Genomic DNA, 16,660 nt, shown 5'->3' on the forward strand with positions numbered 1-16,660 from the left:
CATGTGCCCTATCTTAATCCTGTCCAGCCTTGTGCTAGTAGACAACATGCACCCTTGAGCCCTCATCCTACCCTACCTGGCTCAGCCTCTGGCTCTACCATTACTAATCATTTCACCACTGATGCCTGCAACAAGGATGGAGAACCAGGGATCTCTCCGTCCACCTAAGGAGACCTCTGGTCAGTGAGCACAGGTACTTCTACTGGGCTGGAGGATAGGGCCAGGTGGGAGTCTTCCTGAGAGACAACCCCTGGCTTCCCACAGTTCTAGAAGCATTAAGGAGGCTCGGCATCCTGGTATCAAGGTAGAAATGGTAATGTCACACCATGAACCAATCCCCAAGGATCCCTGAATCTATAGGGAAGCTGTCCTGTAGACCCAGCAGTACACATCTGAGCCTCTAATCTGCATGTGCATGGTTGCAGCTCTTATCATTCTGTTCTGAGAGGGCTCACATACCCAAGGCTAGCCCAGAACTTAGTGTAGCTGAGGAAGACCTCCAACTCCTAGTCCCCCCACCCCTTCCTATTTTAAAATTCTGTTTTATTTTGTAGTTGTTTTGTCTTGGGCATGGACTTTGAAGTTTCCACTCCTTCCCCATCAGATGTTGGGCTGTTCAACAACTGTCTGGGAGACTTTTAGATTTTTTGTTTCATTTAACATTTGTTTTATTTTTGACCCCTCCCCCATGCACTTTCATGTTCCTCCTTGCTCCAGAGTTAGGTTTTTTTGGTGGGCTTCTCAATTTGCAATTATGTTTTCATTTCTATCAGTGGCCTATGGATAATAAAAGTTTTCATAGAAACAAAATATTCTTCAACTCTTATAAATGTATAGCAAATACATAGTATCAGTGTCGTCCCCCAGTCACATAAAGGATGGGCTCTCCACAGTTGCACAGACATTTTAGTGCCCTGTAGCCATAGGCAAGCTTGCTTCCTATCCTCCTTGGTTCCAGGGGCATTTCCTTTTCCCATCATGCACTGTGTGAGGGCACTCTGCTGCTGGGCCTCACTTCTCATCATGCACTGTGCAAGGGCACTCTGCTTATCGGGCCTCACTCTGTGTCTCCTACTACCTCCCAGCTGTGGTGGCTCCATCATGGTCTGCTTTTCTCCACAATCCATCAGACACGAAGTCGAGAGCTTTTTATCTCCGTGGCTTTGCACTAACCATTGGGATGAAACCTGGCACTGGCTGTTCCATCACCAGCTCTCCTGATTGTTTCTGACCTCTGCAGATTCATTCCTTTCATCCCCGCACATTGTAGTGTGTAGCTGTAACAGGCATGCGTAGACATTTCAGAATTGTAAATGAGGCGCCTATTGAAGGCAACAAATCTGCTTCCTTGTTTGCAAAGGAAACCCAAAGCCTGTCATTTGTCTCACTTCTAAGCACCTGACCTAGAAATATTCAGAAAAAAAATAATGGTCTATTTTTCTCCTTAAAATCGCCATCAAAAGAGACTCTCTAACCTCCTTGTGGTGACTGTAGACATGGCCAAATTATTCCCTTCTCTGTGTTCACATCCTTGAGATCTGAGGCTTCAGATTTCCCCACAAGAGGCAAAGTTGCTCCAGGAGCTTAAATCTAGGTTGGCTATTGGCTTGTTTTGTCAATAGCAGGGCATTAAGTATGTCCCAAGGTGGGGTGTTAAAGGTCTCAATCACGGGAGTGAATCTTCTCGTTGTGCTTGGAGATCTGACACCATCACATGAAATGAGGCCAGGCCAGGCCAGGAAGTGAGAAGCCATGCGCGGGCAAAAAGTAACTGCTCACATTTTCTTTAGAAAATTAATTGCAAAGGCGCACGATACATCTTTATTGTTTTGACTTCCTGTCCTGCCCCAATTTCTGAGATGTCAAAATAGTCACTCACCAAAACACTGGTATAGCTCACTTGTACTAAAGGGTCTGCCAGTTCTGAATATAAATATGAAATTTAGACCACACAAATCAAGATACAGCCTAGATGTGTGTCTATAAAATGAATTAGAGAACACAAAATACATACTGCTCAATGCAAAGCCCAGTTGGAGAATAAAGGAAAGAACTTAGGATTTTTCTTCATGGCACGGGAAGCCAATCTGATACATGAGACTGAGGTAGCTATTGATAAGAAGAGATCTGGAAGTTTCCATTGACCATAAATTCAATATAAGTTAATGGTAAGAATTGGATCCTTAAGAAATGAAGTCAGCATGGGTCCCATTGACAGAAACATTGCTGTGTTTGTCTGCCTTTGAGAACAATGCTGCACTCTGAGAATCATGATTTAAGAATAATATTGACAAACTAGAATGGATCAAAGAGGAAGCTTCAAGATAACGACACAGGTGGGAGTCATTTCAGATGAAGTTCCATTGGAGGACCTGTGATGTCATTTGTCATGAGAAGCCCTAGTTACAAACACCCAAAGCTCCGTCCTAGGGAACAGTGAGCAGAAAGCACACAGCCAACTTTGAACACACAAACGTAGGATGAACAGGTGCAAGTCACAGGTTTTAGGTCCAACTCACAAGCAGTTCTTCACTGGAATGTCTGCTTGTGAGTTTAGCAGCCTGGAGGCAGAGATGGGAGGTGCCGGGGGAGAGGTGTGTGTCAGGACCCTGGCTTGTGGGCAACAGGATTCTCTTTTGGCCAACCCCCTCTCCCTTCCTTCTGCTGTGATCCTTTCTGTTTGGGAACCAGAATGAGGCTGGGCGTAGGCTGTAGGACACTGTGAGTCAGCTCTATGTGGGTAAAAGCTGTAGCAAACAGAACATCTGTTTGCAAATGACAAGCCTTAAGAAGGTCAAGGCAGATCTTTTCGTTCATCGGTCTTAAGCCTTTAAGGGCTTGCATATGGCCACAGAATAGGTGCACATCTCAAAGTCAGACTGAGCTTACCAATGATAGTTTGTACTATCATTCACTCTCCAGTTGATTGATGGTCACAAGCTGTAGAAGTTAGCCTTAAGGATTGTCCTTTTCTCAGGCCAACCCCTGTTTCTTTGAGTTAGCCATGTCCCCTATTAACCTCCCCATCCATCCATCCATCCATCCATCCATCCATCCATCCATCCATCCATCTCTAATCTCATTAGAACCTCCCTATGGGCTCCACACTGCCTCAGGGAGAATTCTCTGAAGAGAGTTCTGGCCTTTATACAGTGTCAACCACTTGTTCTTCCTATCCCAAGGCACATGCTGGCAGGGGACAGCCAAGCATCTGAGAAGCAAGCTGAGAAAGGGCCTCCTACCTTGACAAGTGAAGCATCGAATGTGGAAGTGGTTGTTGTGGACACGGACCACCTCCCCTTTGCAGGTGTCTCCGCAGCGGTAGCACTGGATGACATTGGAGCCGCCCCGGGGACTGTACGGACTCTGCTGGTAAGGAACTGTAGACAGAAATAAGAGATCACTGTCTAGGAGGCTTTGGAAAGTCAGTCATAAGTCATCATAATCTTAAAACTAGAAGAATATGATGTGGGAAGGGTAGAAATTATCCCTCCACCAAACAGACATCCTCAGCATGTTGTATATGCCAAGCTTGGCACTTGGTGGCTCTGAAAGGAGTCTACTACCCTCCTCCAACAGGCAGAGACTCAGGTGTGCATATAGCCTTTCCTTGAAATCATAGAAGCAAATTGCTGAATGTAGAGAAATGAAAGAGGAAACAGTGTACAGACATGTGTTGTACAAGGTCTGGGCCAAAGGTCAGATACATGACAAGGACCATTGGCATCAGCTAGGAAGGCTCTATTGCTTGATGCCTCCCTGGCTGCAGTGACAATGCTTCATAGCCTGTCAACTCCACTGCACTGCCAGTCATAGGAAGCACAGACCGTCATACATTGTATAGAGTGTTTGACCATGATAACAGATGGTTATTAAGCATTTTGTGTTTCCTATACCATACTTTCCATTCTTACAGTTCCTTAAACCTCGGATCAAAGCCTCATATGGGGTCCTGTGACTGAGTTGGGGAGGGTTGCAAAACAAAATCTGGCAACAGACAGAGATTTCTGAACATGCAGCATAATAATAATAATAATAATAATAATAATAAATCAAATCTGTTATGAATCTAGGTGTTCCTGGCAGTGCTCAGCTGTGCTGCACTGTGAGACTTTACCTCAGCCTTGTCTATGGACCCTGGTCACTTCTCATGCCATCATACTATGCAGTGCTAAAAGATGGTTGGCTTATATCTGAGACCATGGTATGTTCTAAACTACAGTGGTTTTACTGATATACAAGGTTTTCTCCTCTCACAGAGACGTAATTGCTTAGTTAGGGAAGACAGCGACTTCTGCTACTTTCCGACTGTCAGGCTTCAGCCTGCAAGTCGCCAGTCAGTGCATCACTGGGTTGTATTGTGTTAAGGATGTCTGATTTTAAAAACTGCTGCTTGAGTTGTTGGCTTGAGTTCCACAAAGACGTTGTTCAATCAGTTTTGACTTTGGATGGAGGCAGACTTTCCAGTAATTTCTGAAATGACTGTAACAATACTTTAGGAGTTTTCTACAACGTATTTATGTAAAGTGCCGCTGTTAGCACTGGGCAAGCCTGCAGATACCTGTTCACTATGAATCACCCGTTTAGATCTGCTCATGGCTACTGTAGAGCTCCCCTTTCCCTGAGATGTCATCGGTGGCTTATGTAGAGATGTAGGGTGGTTTACCCATCCTAAAATTTGGTCACTTGGAATTAAATAATAGCTACCTGCCTAGACCACAGGACCTCAGGGTTGAAATGATGTTAAGAGTCTGATTAATGACCCCATATAAGTAACTTTGGCTTTGAGGAATCCAATCTCCCTTGGAGGCAGCCTTAGTTGTTTTTGATGAGACATTATTCGGTTTCTTTATTTCCATTCAGAGTTGGAGACACAGTGAAACACCATCCGCTCATGCTGTTAGAAGGACCACTCTTGTCCTGGAAATACCACTTGAACATGCAGTCTCCATGGATTAGTGGATTATAAATTCTCTTGACCTCTCAGCAGCCTTGAACTACAGAGGGATCCAGAGGTCACATCCTTTAGAGGTTCTTAACCTAGTTGTAGCTGAAATCTGTTCACTGGCATTTGAATGGTGACTTGTTTGCCAATGGGGTGTGAATGGAAATTGTGTGTGCCTTCCCTCAAGGAGACAGTATTCTATCTGTACATTTTCTTTCTCTTCACCTAGCTATGAGTGAAGGATGTCCTGATAGTGTCAGGATGCTGGAGTCTGGATCCATGCAAAAGCATCCAACTTGAGCAAGGACCCATCTTTGTTGTCATGGCACCCTAGACCTTTAGTTAGTGCAGCACAACCAAGACTGTCCTACTGGACCCATCTGGAACCCGGTGTTTTCCCCCAGCTAAATCTGGCGTTACCCACGTCCTTCTCAAGGCAGCTTCATGGTCAGGGTTATGGTTTCTACAGCTCACCTCATCACTCTTCTCTGTCTACAGACAAAAGAATAGGGCTTCTGATTGTTTCTTCCTTACAAGGGTCCCAGATCACAAGCGTGCTGGAGAGCAATGACCCAGCTGCTTAGCCCTGAAACTGAACTCTGAGAACTTTGGTAGCGAGGGTTGGAGAAGAGAAGATCATGAGAGAGAGAGAAAGAGAGAGAAAGAGAGAGAGAGAGAGAGAGAGAGAGAGAGAGAGAGAGAGAGAGAGAGTGAGTGAGTTACAGTGGCCTTGAACTCATACTTTTGATTCTCAGCTACTAAGATTATTGGGCATCACTAAGATGCTTGTCTCAATTTCATAATCTCTCTCTCCGTTACTCATCCTTTTCTTTTCTAACTTAAGTTAAAGACAGAAAAGGTAAATCAAAGAAATGCATTGATTAGCCAGGTAAAGGAACCATGAACTCACTTGGATGAGTTAACATGGAAAAGTCTATTAACTGCCCTGCAAGAGGCTGAGCAATGACTCAGCGGTTAGGAGCTCTTGCTTCACCTGGGTCAGGCAGGTCACATCCTCCTGTAACGCCAGCAGCATGGGCTCTGGTATCTTCTTCTGGCCTCTGTGTGCACCCATGCATGCACCCAGGGGTGTGTGTGTGTGTGTGTGTGTGTGTCCTCCTGTAACTCCAGCAGCATAGGATCTGATATCTTCTTCTGGCCTCTGTTTGCACCCACACACGTATCCAGGGGTATGTGTCTGTGTGTGTGTGTGTGTCTGTATAGGTGTAGGTGTGTGTACATGCATTCATGTGCATGTGTTTGTGTGTGTTCTCCTGTAACTCCAGCTGCAGAGGATTTGATATCCTCTCGGGCTTCTGTGTGCACCCATGCATGCACCCAGGTGTGTGTTTGTGCGAGTGCACATGTGTGCGTGTGTGTGTGTGTGTGTGTGTGTGCCTGTGTCCTGGAAATGTTGCCTGGAATCATGACTACCATGCCTCCATAGCTCAAAACAATTCTCTTCACCTAGAATGTTTAATCCATTTTTCTTCTCTTTCGAGTTTCTGCTCCGGGTCCCCTGGAAAATATCACACTCCCTTCTCTTCTCTGGCTTGTGAGAAAATATAAATCCCACTCATATGAGCAGCATGGTGATATACCACTGCCAAGGGAAGCAAAGCTGTGGGCCTGGAAAGGAAATCAGAACAAACAGTACCGCCGTCCCCATCAGTGAGGTGAGCCTGGAAGGCTCTTACATTCCCACCAGAACCAAAGCACACGTGCTCACCTACGGCTTTGATTCAATCTGCCCTGCAGTTCAAGAAGCACCATTCAAGGTCAACTTAATTTTTTTTTTCTAATTTAGGGAAGTGGAACTGTGGGCATAAATCCTCCATCAGAATTCAGTCTTTGAGTCTGATAGAGATAAAGTTAGAGGGGAAGATGAGGAAAATGGACCATTGTGGACTGAAACATTAACTCTGTCCCTCTGTCCCCCTAACGTCAGGATGCAGATGCTGCCGTGAGGATGCTGTGCATGGTCAGGGCTCCAGGAGTGTGAGATGCTCAGAAGTAGATCATTAGCAGAAACTCATGCACCCCTGCAAGAGTTCTTTTGGGCTTCTGGTGGAGGCTGAGTATAAAAGGGGTGGATTTTTTGTTTGGTTGGTTTTGTTGCTTTTAATTTGGTTTCTCCAGACAGGGTTTCTCTGTGTTAACAGCCCTGGCTGTCCTGGAACTTGCTTTGCAGATCAGGCTGGCCTGAAACTTTCAGAGATCCATCTGTCCCCACCTCCCAAGAGCTGGGCTTAAAGGCATATGCCACCATACCCAGCTCCAAGACCTTTTGGTAACCAGACAGTATCAACAAGACCTCTTGGGTCAGGAGGTTGGGCTGAGATAGGCCACATGTGCCCTTGCCCTGGCAGCTATCTTGTTTCCAGTGAGATTTTGTATTTGGGGCTAATTAGATTAAGAAATTATCCTAACTTTATTTTTGTGTGTGGAGGCGTGTATGGGGGATGAGTAGAGAGCATGTGTCCCCTCTCCACCAATCTGTAGCTCCTGCGAAATGTTGACTTATTTGGATTTTGATTTTAGTTGTGATTCCAGCAGACAGAACTTGGGGCTTTACACATGGCCAGCAAGCTCTGTCACTGAACTACCCCATGTCAAAAATGTTGAGACTGACAGTTGGCTTTCTCCTGGCTACTCTTCCCATCCCCCAAACACACACTCTTTTTAAACCTATCAAGTAGTGAGGTTTAGCCTTGTGGTTTATCACATTTATCTTATGAGTAAAGGTCTTTTACATTCCAAGTTGACCGACATACAGATTTCCAAACTATCTCACATGTAAGGACCCTGTCCTTGATAGCATCAATTAAGACCAGTGACAAGCCTTATGGGATAGTAGCTCTGTTTGTGATGTAACTGGGCATTGCCAAGTTTAAGAATATAGATTGTGCCATATATTCTCAATATGCTTTCAGGGAACCTCTAGTTCCTTTAGAATTATTTGGGTGAGAGTCATGACTGGTATCAGCCCTTAGAAAGTGCTATCTAGCGGTGCATGCCAGGATGAGAGAAAGAACAGGTATCTACAGTGTTCAATTTACTAACCATCAGCGGTAGGTAGCTGCTGGACATTTTAAATGTGGCTTGAATAACTGAGAAACTGAATTTTGAGTTAGTTTTGACTATTATAAGCTTACATAGAAGTAGCCATACATGGCTAGTGGCTGCCATAATTGGACAATGCAAGTAATCGTAACAGTTTCAAAAAGACAACATCAGGCAGAGTTAAAGGGATTAAACCTGGCTGAGTTCTGTTAATATGAAAACAGCATGTATAAATGATCTCAGATACCACCATTGACACAAATTATCATCTTTATTTTTTGAGATAGGGTGTCTCTAATGTAATCCTGAGGTTAGCTTAGAACTCAGAGATCCTCTTGCTTCTATCTCCTGAATGCTGGGATGAGAGATGTATACTACCACTTCCTGGCTCAAACATTTTTAAATCCCCCACAAAGTTTGAAAATTATATGAAAAATCCAATCTGTAATTAGTACCAATTTTACACACACTTACATGTCCTGAATTCGACCTCAAAACAACAGCTTCTAAGCTTTGTAGAAAACACTGATTTTCTTGGGCTGGAGAGATGGCTCAGTGGTTAACACTGGCTGCTCTTCCAGAGGGCCAGGGTTCCATTTCTACCAACTACAGGTGGCTCATGATTATTGCTAACTCCAAGTCCACTGGATCTAAAACCCTCTTCTGGCCTCTGTGGGCACTCCATACTCTGTGGGCACGTGGTTCATATACATGTACTGAGGGCCACACATACACACTTAAAAATCATATACATACATGTACATATGTGCAAATAACATATGCATGAAACAATGTTTTATGGCTAAAACATATATTTGTAAAGTATATTCATGTATATGTACATATATGTGTATATATATATGTACACACACGCACACACACATATATATATATATACACACACACATGCATAGATAGATAGATAGATAGATAGATAGATAGATAGATAGATAACATCCTCCTTATCCATTAGTCTGTTGATGGGCACCTGAGCTGATTCTTTAGCTTGGCTCTAGTGGACAGTTATCTCCTGAACAATGGGGTGCACATATGTCTGCTGTATGCCTATGAAGATCCCTTCAAGTACATACTAATGAGAAGTATGGCTGGATCATATGACAGCTCTTTATTTTAGCTCTTGAGGAACCTGCATGCTGATTTGTTCAGTGGCTGCACTCATTTCTATCCCTGCCACCTGTGTGTGAGGGTCCCCACTACAACCTCACCAACATTTGTTTGCTTTCAATAAGCCCGATTCAGCGCCCGAATGGGCACCCGTGCTCCCTCCCTGGCTATCTTTCTATGCTTCCATGCGCCTCTCTCTCAGATGGCTGGTGGCAATCTGGATTTTGTTTTCATCTCCGCCGGTGCCTAGTTTTCTGATGTTTGGATAAATCCTATGATTTCTTGAGCCTCAGCTCCGTTTTTGTCCACTGAGCATTATAGACAATATGATTTATAAGGCTCATTCTAATTTGCAAATGGTCTTGCCTTTGTGGTCTGCTTCTGGGTTTATCTTCTCCTATACTCTATCCTCTCTACTAAACGGTCCTACATTTAAACTAAACTGTTTTATGCTACCCGATTTATTAGTCTCTTTAAAAGCAGATAATGGCACAGTTTCCCCCTGTAAGCATTGCAACCGAGAAGTTATCTTCTTTTTACCCATGGGCCACCTGTGCAATCTTCTCTTTCTTCTCCCCAAGGGTCACTTGACCTTGGAGATAAAAATGTTCCCAAGTCTTAATAGAGTGTCTTTAGGATAGTCTTTAAAAAGTAGAGGCATCTATGCTATGCTGGAGTCTAATTAAGAGAGCAACAAAGCTAACTTGGAGACAGTCTAACAGCTTGAATAATTGGCTAGAAGTGTAATAAAAACAGCAGAGTTTCCTGTTGCAAGGTGAGACAGCAAGCAGAGAACCCACTGCTTCAGCAATGAGCTGCCAGTGCCCTGGGGCCCAGAGAAATGCACACCTAGGCGGGGTGCAGGGGGTAGCAGCTGCTGCTCTATAGCTCGCTGACTCTATTGGAACCCAAAGTACCCTGAGTGTGTACTCTAGGGTTAGCTAAGTACGGAAGAGACCCAAGTGTGGATCCCTGGCACTCTGTAGGTAATGAAGAGGCTGTGTGAAAGGTCCAGGGGTTTGCATAGGAATGGATCCACCAACTCACAATGGGATGCTGGGTTTGACTTCAGAGTTGAAACACTCCTGTTGGCATGATCTAGCTTCCTAAGGGGAGACCAGAGACGCCAGTCTCTGCACTGGAAGAAGAAATGCACATGGCACATCCGGCTGCTGGCACTGGGGGTGGGGTGGGCTTTGGATTATGGCCTTGTAACTTGATGGGAGTCTGACTGAGCAAGGTGCAAAGCTGAAAGCTCAATTTCCCTATCTTTAGACTGAGGGTACCTCGGCACAGTTTAAGTCATTTAAATTGTGCTCAGGTTACTCTAGGACAAAATAACTTGGGCTCAAAAAGCAATGACTAATTGTAAAGGCCTTCAGAAGTCCTGTATCTTTACCTTGAACCATTGTAAAAACTTTTCCAAAATTACCCCTACCAGCTAGCCACTGATCCTGGCTAGTTCTCATACCCACTGCTGGACAAATCCAGCAAGGATTTCTTTTTTTTTTTTTTTTCCTTCTTGGTGGCTACCAAAATAAAGTTGTTGGTTTCCAAACCATTTGTTGTCTTGAGCAAACTCTTCCTTCTCAGGACCTCTCTGTTTAAGGATTACTGTGGGCTGCAGAGGAATGTATGAATTGGGCCCTTCCTGTTCTGGGAACGAGACTAGATCTGTCTGCGATACATCCCTGTGTATTTGAGCACATCTGCCATTTCCAAGGTGGAGAGTTCGGGTGCTTATCTAGAATAAGTGGGTGATTGGCTACTCTTGGTTACCTGGGAGGGTCAAGTCTCTGCCATGACAATAATGTTCACTGAAGTAAGACCTTTGGAGCAGAAAGGGACTGGGAGGTCACTCATATGCGCTGGCCTGGGAGCCCCATTTGGGCAAGGACCACACCCTTGTCTAGCAGTTTGCTCTCAGCACCAAGCATGCAGTATGTGTTCATCTCACCATGCTGCCGTTTCCTTTGCAGAACTGAATCAGAAAATCACTGAACAAACGAATAAGCAAGGGCCTAGGGGAGAGGGGCTTGTCAAACTTGCACAAACCACAGAAACTTACCTCAGAGCACAAATGTATGCTATAGAACTGGACCAGAGTAAGCAAACCAGAGGTCAGCTGGGCTGACACAGAGCCCAGGTCATGGAAAAGTGGCGAGAGAGCTTACAAAGGTGAAGTTATTCTAAACCTAGTGGACATGTGAGCTCTTGTGCTGCATAGGTGGCCAGGGTTAGTTTACAAGATTTAAAAAGCCCCGGTGATGTAAGAGGAGTGAGCGCAGAGGTCAAGTTTGCAAGGGCAATAGGTAAAATCCACACTTGTCTGGAAGTGGGCTCAACAAGCTACGTGTCCCCCCTGCCACCAAAGAGTTTCCTTCACTCAAGGGAGAACACCTCTCTCCTCATTTATGGATGAGAAAACCGAAGCCCAGAGAACGGAGACTCCTTGTTCAAAGTCACAAAGTTAGTTAATAAGGCACAGAGTCAGAGCCTGAAGCCGGCCAGTCTGACTCAGTCTGACTCCGAGACCCTGACCAGAGGCATGGTCTGCTGCCAGATACTTTTCTAGAGGAGCGCTGATGGACAGCTAACGGAGCATCTACCTTCCTCTAACAGCGGCCATTTATGTTCCAAAAGGTCGTTTTGAAAAGATCCAGAAACAATGATGGGAGAATCCTGGGCTGCAGAGTAGGGCTTGTGTCATTTAGCACCCTTGAGGGAGGATGAAGAAACCATGATGGTTGTTCTCAGGCCAGGGCACTTCAGCCCTGAGCAGTTTCCCTGGCACAGGCAGACAGAGCTTGGCAGGTGTGCACACGGGTCCTCAAGAGAGGCCAACTCTGTAGGTGCTGGCAGCTGTAGCCGGGTGGGGCTCTGAGTCTCCTCAATTCCCCAGGCCTCTCCACAGAGGGGCCTGGCTTGCCCATGGTTTCCCATGTCAGCAGGTTGAGAGCACAGGCAGACGGACACACATGAGGCCACTTTAAAGGCAACAGAACATCCGCCGCAGCCCTGCCAGGCTCAGCAGCATGCTTCCCTGTCAAGGCTGTCTTCTTCCAGAGAACGTTGTCGGTACATATGTCAGAGCGGCAAGCTCTTGGCCAGACACACTGCCCCTGTCTGACAGCTACTATGGGAGGACATGGGTTTGACCTGAAATGGGCTTCATGGCCGTAAGCATCATGAATGAGGGGGGGGGGGCACAAGTGGCTCTACACACCCAGGGACATGCCAATTTCTAATAATTCCCCTTGGCTCTACTTGAATTAGGTTCTTATCTTTCTCTCTGTCGCTCTTCCTATATCTGTTTCTCTTTTGCGATAAGTGGAAACCCTGTTTGAGCCACTGCACCCCTTCCTGCCTCCCCTCCCACCCTGTCTGCTGCTGGCTATGCCTGTGTCCATGGGCTTTATCCAGACGTCTGGCGCTGGGCCTCTTCCTTAGGACTCAGTTTAAATGTGCCTTTTCCATTCTTGCCCAGAGAGCCTCCTCCCTGTCCCTAGGCAGAGGAATAGCCCTGTTAGCTGTGGGAGAGGAGCCCGTTCTGTTCTCCCTAATTCATGCTCTGTGCTGACAATCTGAATTTGCAGTAAGCGCCCCCTGTTCTTCTGAAGTCACAGGCCTTGGAAAGTCTGAAGTCAGGAAACTGCTCCCTGTCGTCCTGGCTCTTGGCCTTGCCCTTCCTGACCCGAGGCCTTGTTCGCTGAATGGAGGGAATTCACCCGAGTTGGGTGGTAAAGGAAAAGTCCCCTTGATGCTCCAAAAATATTGTTTGGCCATCTTGCTTATGGGATTCTACTAACTCGCTGCCCAAAGCTGTGTAAGAATAGCTGTGAACAGGCAACAGTGACAGACGGAGAAGGGAGACTCTACTGGGTCTCTACCAGTCTTGGGATTTTTTTTTTCCATTTTGGAGTGGGCTCCCATCAATTAGTACCAGTTCTGCTATCCCTCACCACCTTCAGACACCCAGTGAGTCACACGGAGAAGGCTGGAAAAGTGGATAAAGGTGTCTAACGTTAATTGTGCAATTACCATGTGCCAAACCTGCGCTAAGTGCTTCGTGGTCCTTATACCATTTAATTCTCCAAACAGTTCCAAGGCCCAGAGGGGATGATTGTTGTGACTGAAGTCACCATCCAGCTAAGGGCTGGAGCTGAGTGTGCCAGGCATCAGTCCATCCAGAAGAGGTCCATTCTTCTCTTCTATCCTCTCTCAGCAGTATCTTTTGTCCAGGGCATCCAGAAAAGAAAGACAACTGCTTTCCTCCCTGCTGAGTCTTCAGGACCGCGGTCCTGCCTGGGCATTGCCAATAGGAGAGCGTGGCGACCTCAGTCCAGCCTGGCAGCCCCTTTGCCACACAGCTTATCTGAGAATCTGGGTTTTGTCTAGGGCCCTGGGAACCATGTTGGAAAATGGACTCCCTTAGGAAATTGGCAATTGTCCTCATGCTCTGAGTGACTCAGTCCCCTGGTCCCCGAGCCAGAGGCTTCAGGAGTTATACAATGTTTGCTTCCTGAGACCCTGGCAAGCCATCAAGCTCCCATACACTGTAGAGAAGTCCTGGGGATATCAGCTAGCAAGCTGAGCCCTAGGACTCAACGGTTTTCTCATTAGAGTGGAGGGACTCTGGAAAACATCTAATTTTCTAGAAATACCCAGAGGTTTCTAAGCTCCCTCCCCACCCCCTCCCTCTGGAATGCTGATATATCCTGTCCTGGTTGTTATTAAGGGAATTCCCTTGGACCAGCTGTTGTGTGACTTGGACATGTCTCCCACACATGCTTTATTTGGGTGGCCTAGTATTTGTGCTTAAGGTCTAATAGATCACTATGGTTCCCCCCCCCCCACCTTTCTTTTTCTTCTTTTAGCCATGATCAACCTCTCTCTGAAGCTGTAGGCACTCAACAGAGCTGGGCTGAGATCCTAGAGGCCCTAGGTAGATGGACTAAGAGCCATGGCAGTCAAAGTAGATCTCCGTTCACCCCAGTCTGATCTCCAGGGAGCCTCTGCCACATCTGCCCATCTCTGTCTTTATAGACACAACCTCAAGGCTCAGAGAAGGGAAGAAGTTACCCATGGTCCTCATCATGGTGGCTATATCAGAACTGAGGGGAACACTGGGTTCCAGGACAAGGACATTTCACCTGAGGGCAGGGTACACGTTATGGAATAACTGAAGCTATTTAAGCACTGTCAGCTCTGAGATAGTCAGATTTCTCAAGGCTCTCTCTCTTCGGTGTGTAAGGTCCAGGCCCAACTGCTCAGCGTTCTGCAGTGTTCCCCTCAAGACCTTCATGATATTCAGTAGACGCTCATCTCCCTACTCCACAGAGCCTGACCTAGCTGTCGGCCTCCCCTCCCCCAGGTTATGGGGGCATTAACCATCTTTCCAACTCCTCTTCCAGCCTCTCCTTTGTTATCCCCTCCTTCCCCTCCCATCCCCTTCCCTCCATCATTCCTCTCTCTGATCTTTGCTGCAGTCAACTTTTCAGGAAGTCTTAGTATTTCCCTTTCCCCTTCTGGGTTCTTGTTTTCCCCCTGTGAAGTTAAGCTTTCCTATAGATTCTGTATAATTGAACATAGAGCAAGTACAGGTTGCAACACCCAGGGCCTCAGGGGCAGGCGATGGCATGGAAAAACATAACCAAAAACCCAAACTGAAGAGAATAGCTACTCCGGAGGTGGGGATGGATACAACTTACTGGTCCCCAGGAACTACAGTCATGAAAAAAAAAAACCTATGCCAATCCCAAAGGGAACCTGTCTATGAGAACCAGATTCTCTGTCTGTGGGTCATCATTTTGGGTCTTTGCATCTGTAGAGGCAGATGACCACAAAGTCACTTTCAATTACTGAGACAAGCCACATGCTGTCCACATGCCTGAAGGACCTAGAAGGACAGCGTATTCCTACAATGAGGTCTTACAGAGCTCCCGGCTGGAAAAGGAATCGCCACAGAAGCCTGCTTTCCCTCCAGGTTTCATTATTTACTCGGGGGTGGGCAGTGGTTTTCAAACAGGATTTGGGCCATGACTCACTGGAAACATTTTCTTTTGCACAAAGACCCAGGATACAAATCTGTGAAACAAAGTGTCACTATGAAAACTTACCATACACAACACATGCTCACATATTCTGCTAGTCCATATACCATACTTTATTACTTTATTCCATCTTCTTTAAAACACTGTCTGCTACCAAGCGAACTGATGTTCAAGATCTGCTAATGGGTTGTAGGAAGGCTGTCAGAGGTAGAAAGAGAGACAAAGATCATTCTAGCTATATGCTGTCTACGGTGGTAGGTAGTTGTTGGTCATGTGGCTATTTAAAATGTATGAAGACTCACCAATCAGTTCTGAGCTGTATTAGGTGGGTGAGTCACGTGCTCCATAGCTTCACAAAGTACTAAGCTGCTATCCTGGATAAGACAGAAGTGGAGCATTTTCCTCATTCTAGGTTGTCCTATTTGACATCTGGTTTAGATCTAGCTTCATCATTTTGCCAGTAAAGAATCTAAAATCCAAGGTCCCTCAAAGAGGATTGTAAAAGGAAGGCATATGGGATTGGAACTAATTGAAGTCTCAAGGATGTCTGCCAGTAGCTAGGAGCAATTAACCGGCGGAGCAGGCCTTAAAGATTTATCCTCACTAAAACAGCCATAGCTCCAAGTCTGTAGCCTATGTTTTGCATGCAACGTAGTGGATTCAAGCCTTAACCTTTACAGGCAAGCAGAAGCCACTTCTACTTTCTACTGGGCAAGCATGAAGGGAGAGCAGACTACACATCCTGTCAGACCAGGGCTTATTCATCTCTAGGCTTTGTTCTCACAGGCTATGAGTGTGAGCAAGGGACTTCATGCCACCGAGTCTCAGTTTCTCTTTCTGTGAGATAGAATCACAGTATTTACTCTCGAGGATTTCTGAAAGAATCAGAGAGCAGAATGCCCATGGCAACACACGCTTGTCATAATAATGATAACAATGATATTTCCACTAAAAGTTAAACATCAAAGAACTGTAAAGATGAGCACACTTTTTACCCCAAAGGAAGTTCCATGCTACTGTAAGGTATATGACGATAGTGGCGATGATATGGTCATGATGGTGTTGGTGATGGTGATGATGGTGATGACTATGGTGGTGATGGTGATGACTATGGTGGTGATGGTGNTGGTGATGGTGATGACTATGGTGGTGATGGTGATGACTATGGTGGTGATGGTGTTGGTGATGGTGATGACTATGGTGGTGATGGTGATGATTATGGTGGTGGTAATGATTTTGCCTCTAATGTTTCATCTAGCACCTGGTATAGTAGGAACTTACTTTGTATTTGTCCGAATAACTGTATTTGTCTGTATGATTGGATAAAACATATCTCTAAGTAGCTACCCTCTAAGGGAGGACATTGTACCTATGTAGGGGTGATAGGATTACTGAGTATTTCTAACTGTCAAAGGAAGGAGAGAGAGAGAGAGAGAGAGAGAGAGAGAGAGAGAGAGAGAGAGAGAGAGAGAGA

The 16,660-nt window shown here is 45.8% G+C and overlaps 1 protein-coding gene and 1 long non-coding RNA gene across 6 annotated transcripts in view; both read right to left on the reverse strand.

Moving 5' to 3' along the window:
* Positions 1-16,660, reverse strand: part of Ablim3 (actin binding LIM protein family member 3) — a 119,301-nt gene that overhangs the window by 71,574 nt on the left and 31,067 nt on the right. For all 5 annotated transcript variants that reach the window (XM_029471982.1, XM_021150362.2, XM_021150359.2 and 2 more), the window contains one exon: positions 3,243-3,380. In XM_029471982.1, the coding sequence (XP_029327842.1) occupies positions 3,243-3,380 (138 nt within the window). The remainder of the gene's footprint in view (positions 1-3,242; positions 3,381-16,660) is intronic.
* LOC110284599 overlaps positions 15,292-16,660 on the reverse strand; it is a 14,024-nt gene continuing 12,655 nt past the window's right edge. Inside the window, exons 2-3 of the long non-coding RNA XR_002376960.2 lie at positions 15,489-15,560; positions 15,292-15,384 (exon numbers count right to left, since the gene is read on the reverse strand). This is a non-coding gene — a long non-coding RNA (uncharacterized LOC110284599). The remainder of the gene's footprint in view (positions 15,385-15,488; positions 15,561-16,660) is intronic.

Source organism: Mus caroli, chromosome 18 (genome assembly GCF_900094665.2).
Source record: "Mus caroli chromosome 18, CAROLI_EIJ_v1.1, whole genome shotgun sequence".
Taxonomy (NCBI): domain Eukaryota; kingdom Metazoa; phylum Chordata; class Mammalia; order Rodentia; family Muridae; genus Mus; species Mus caroli.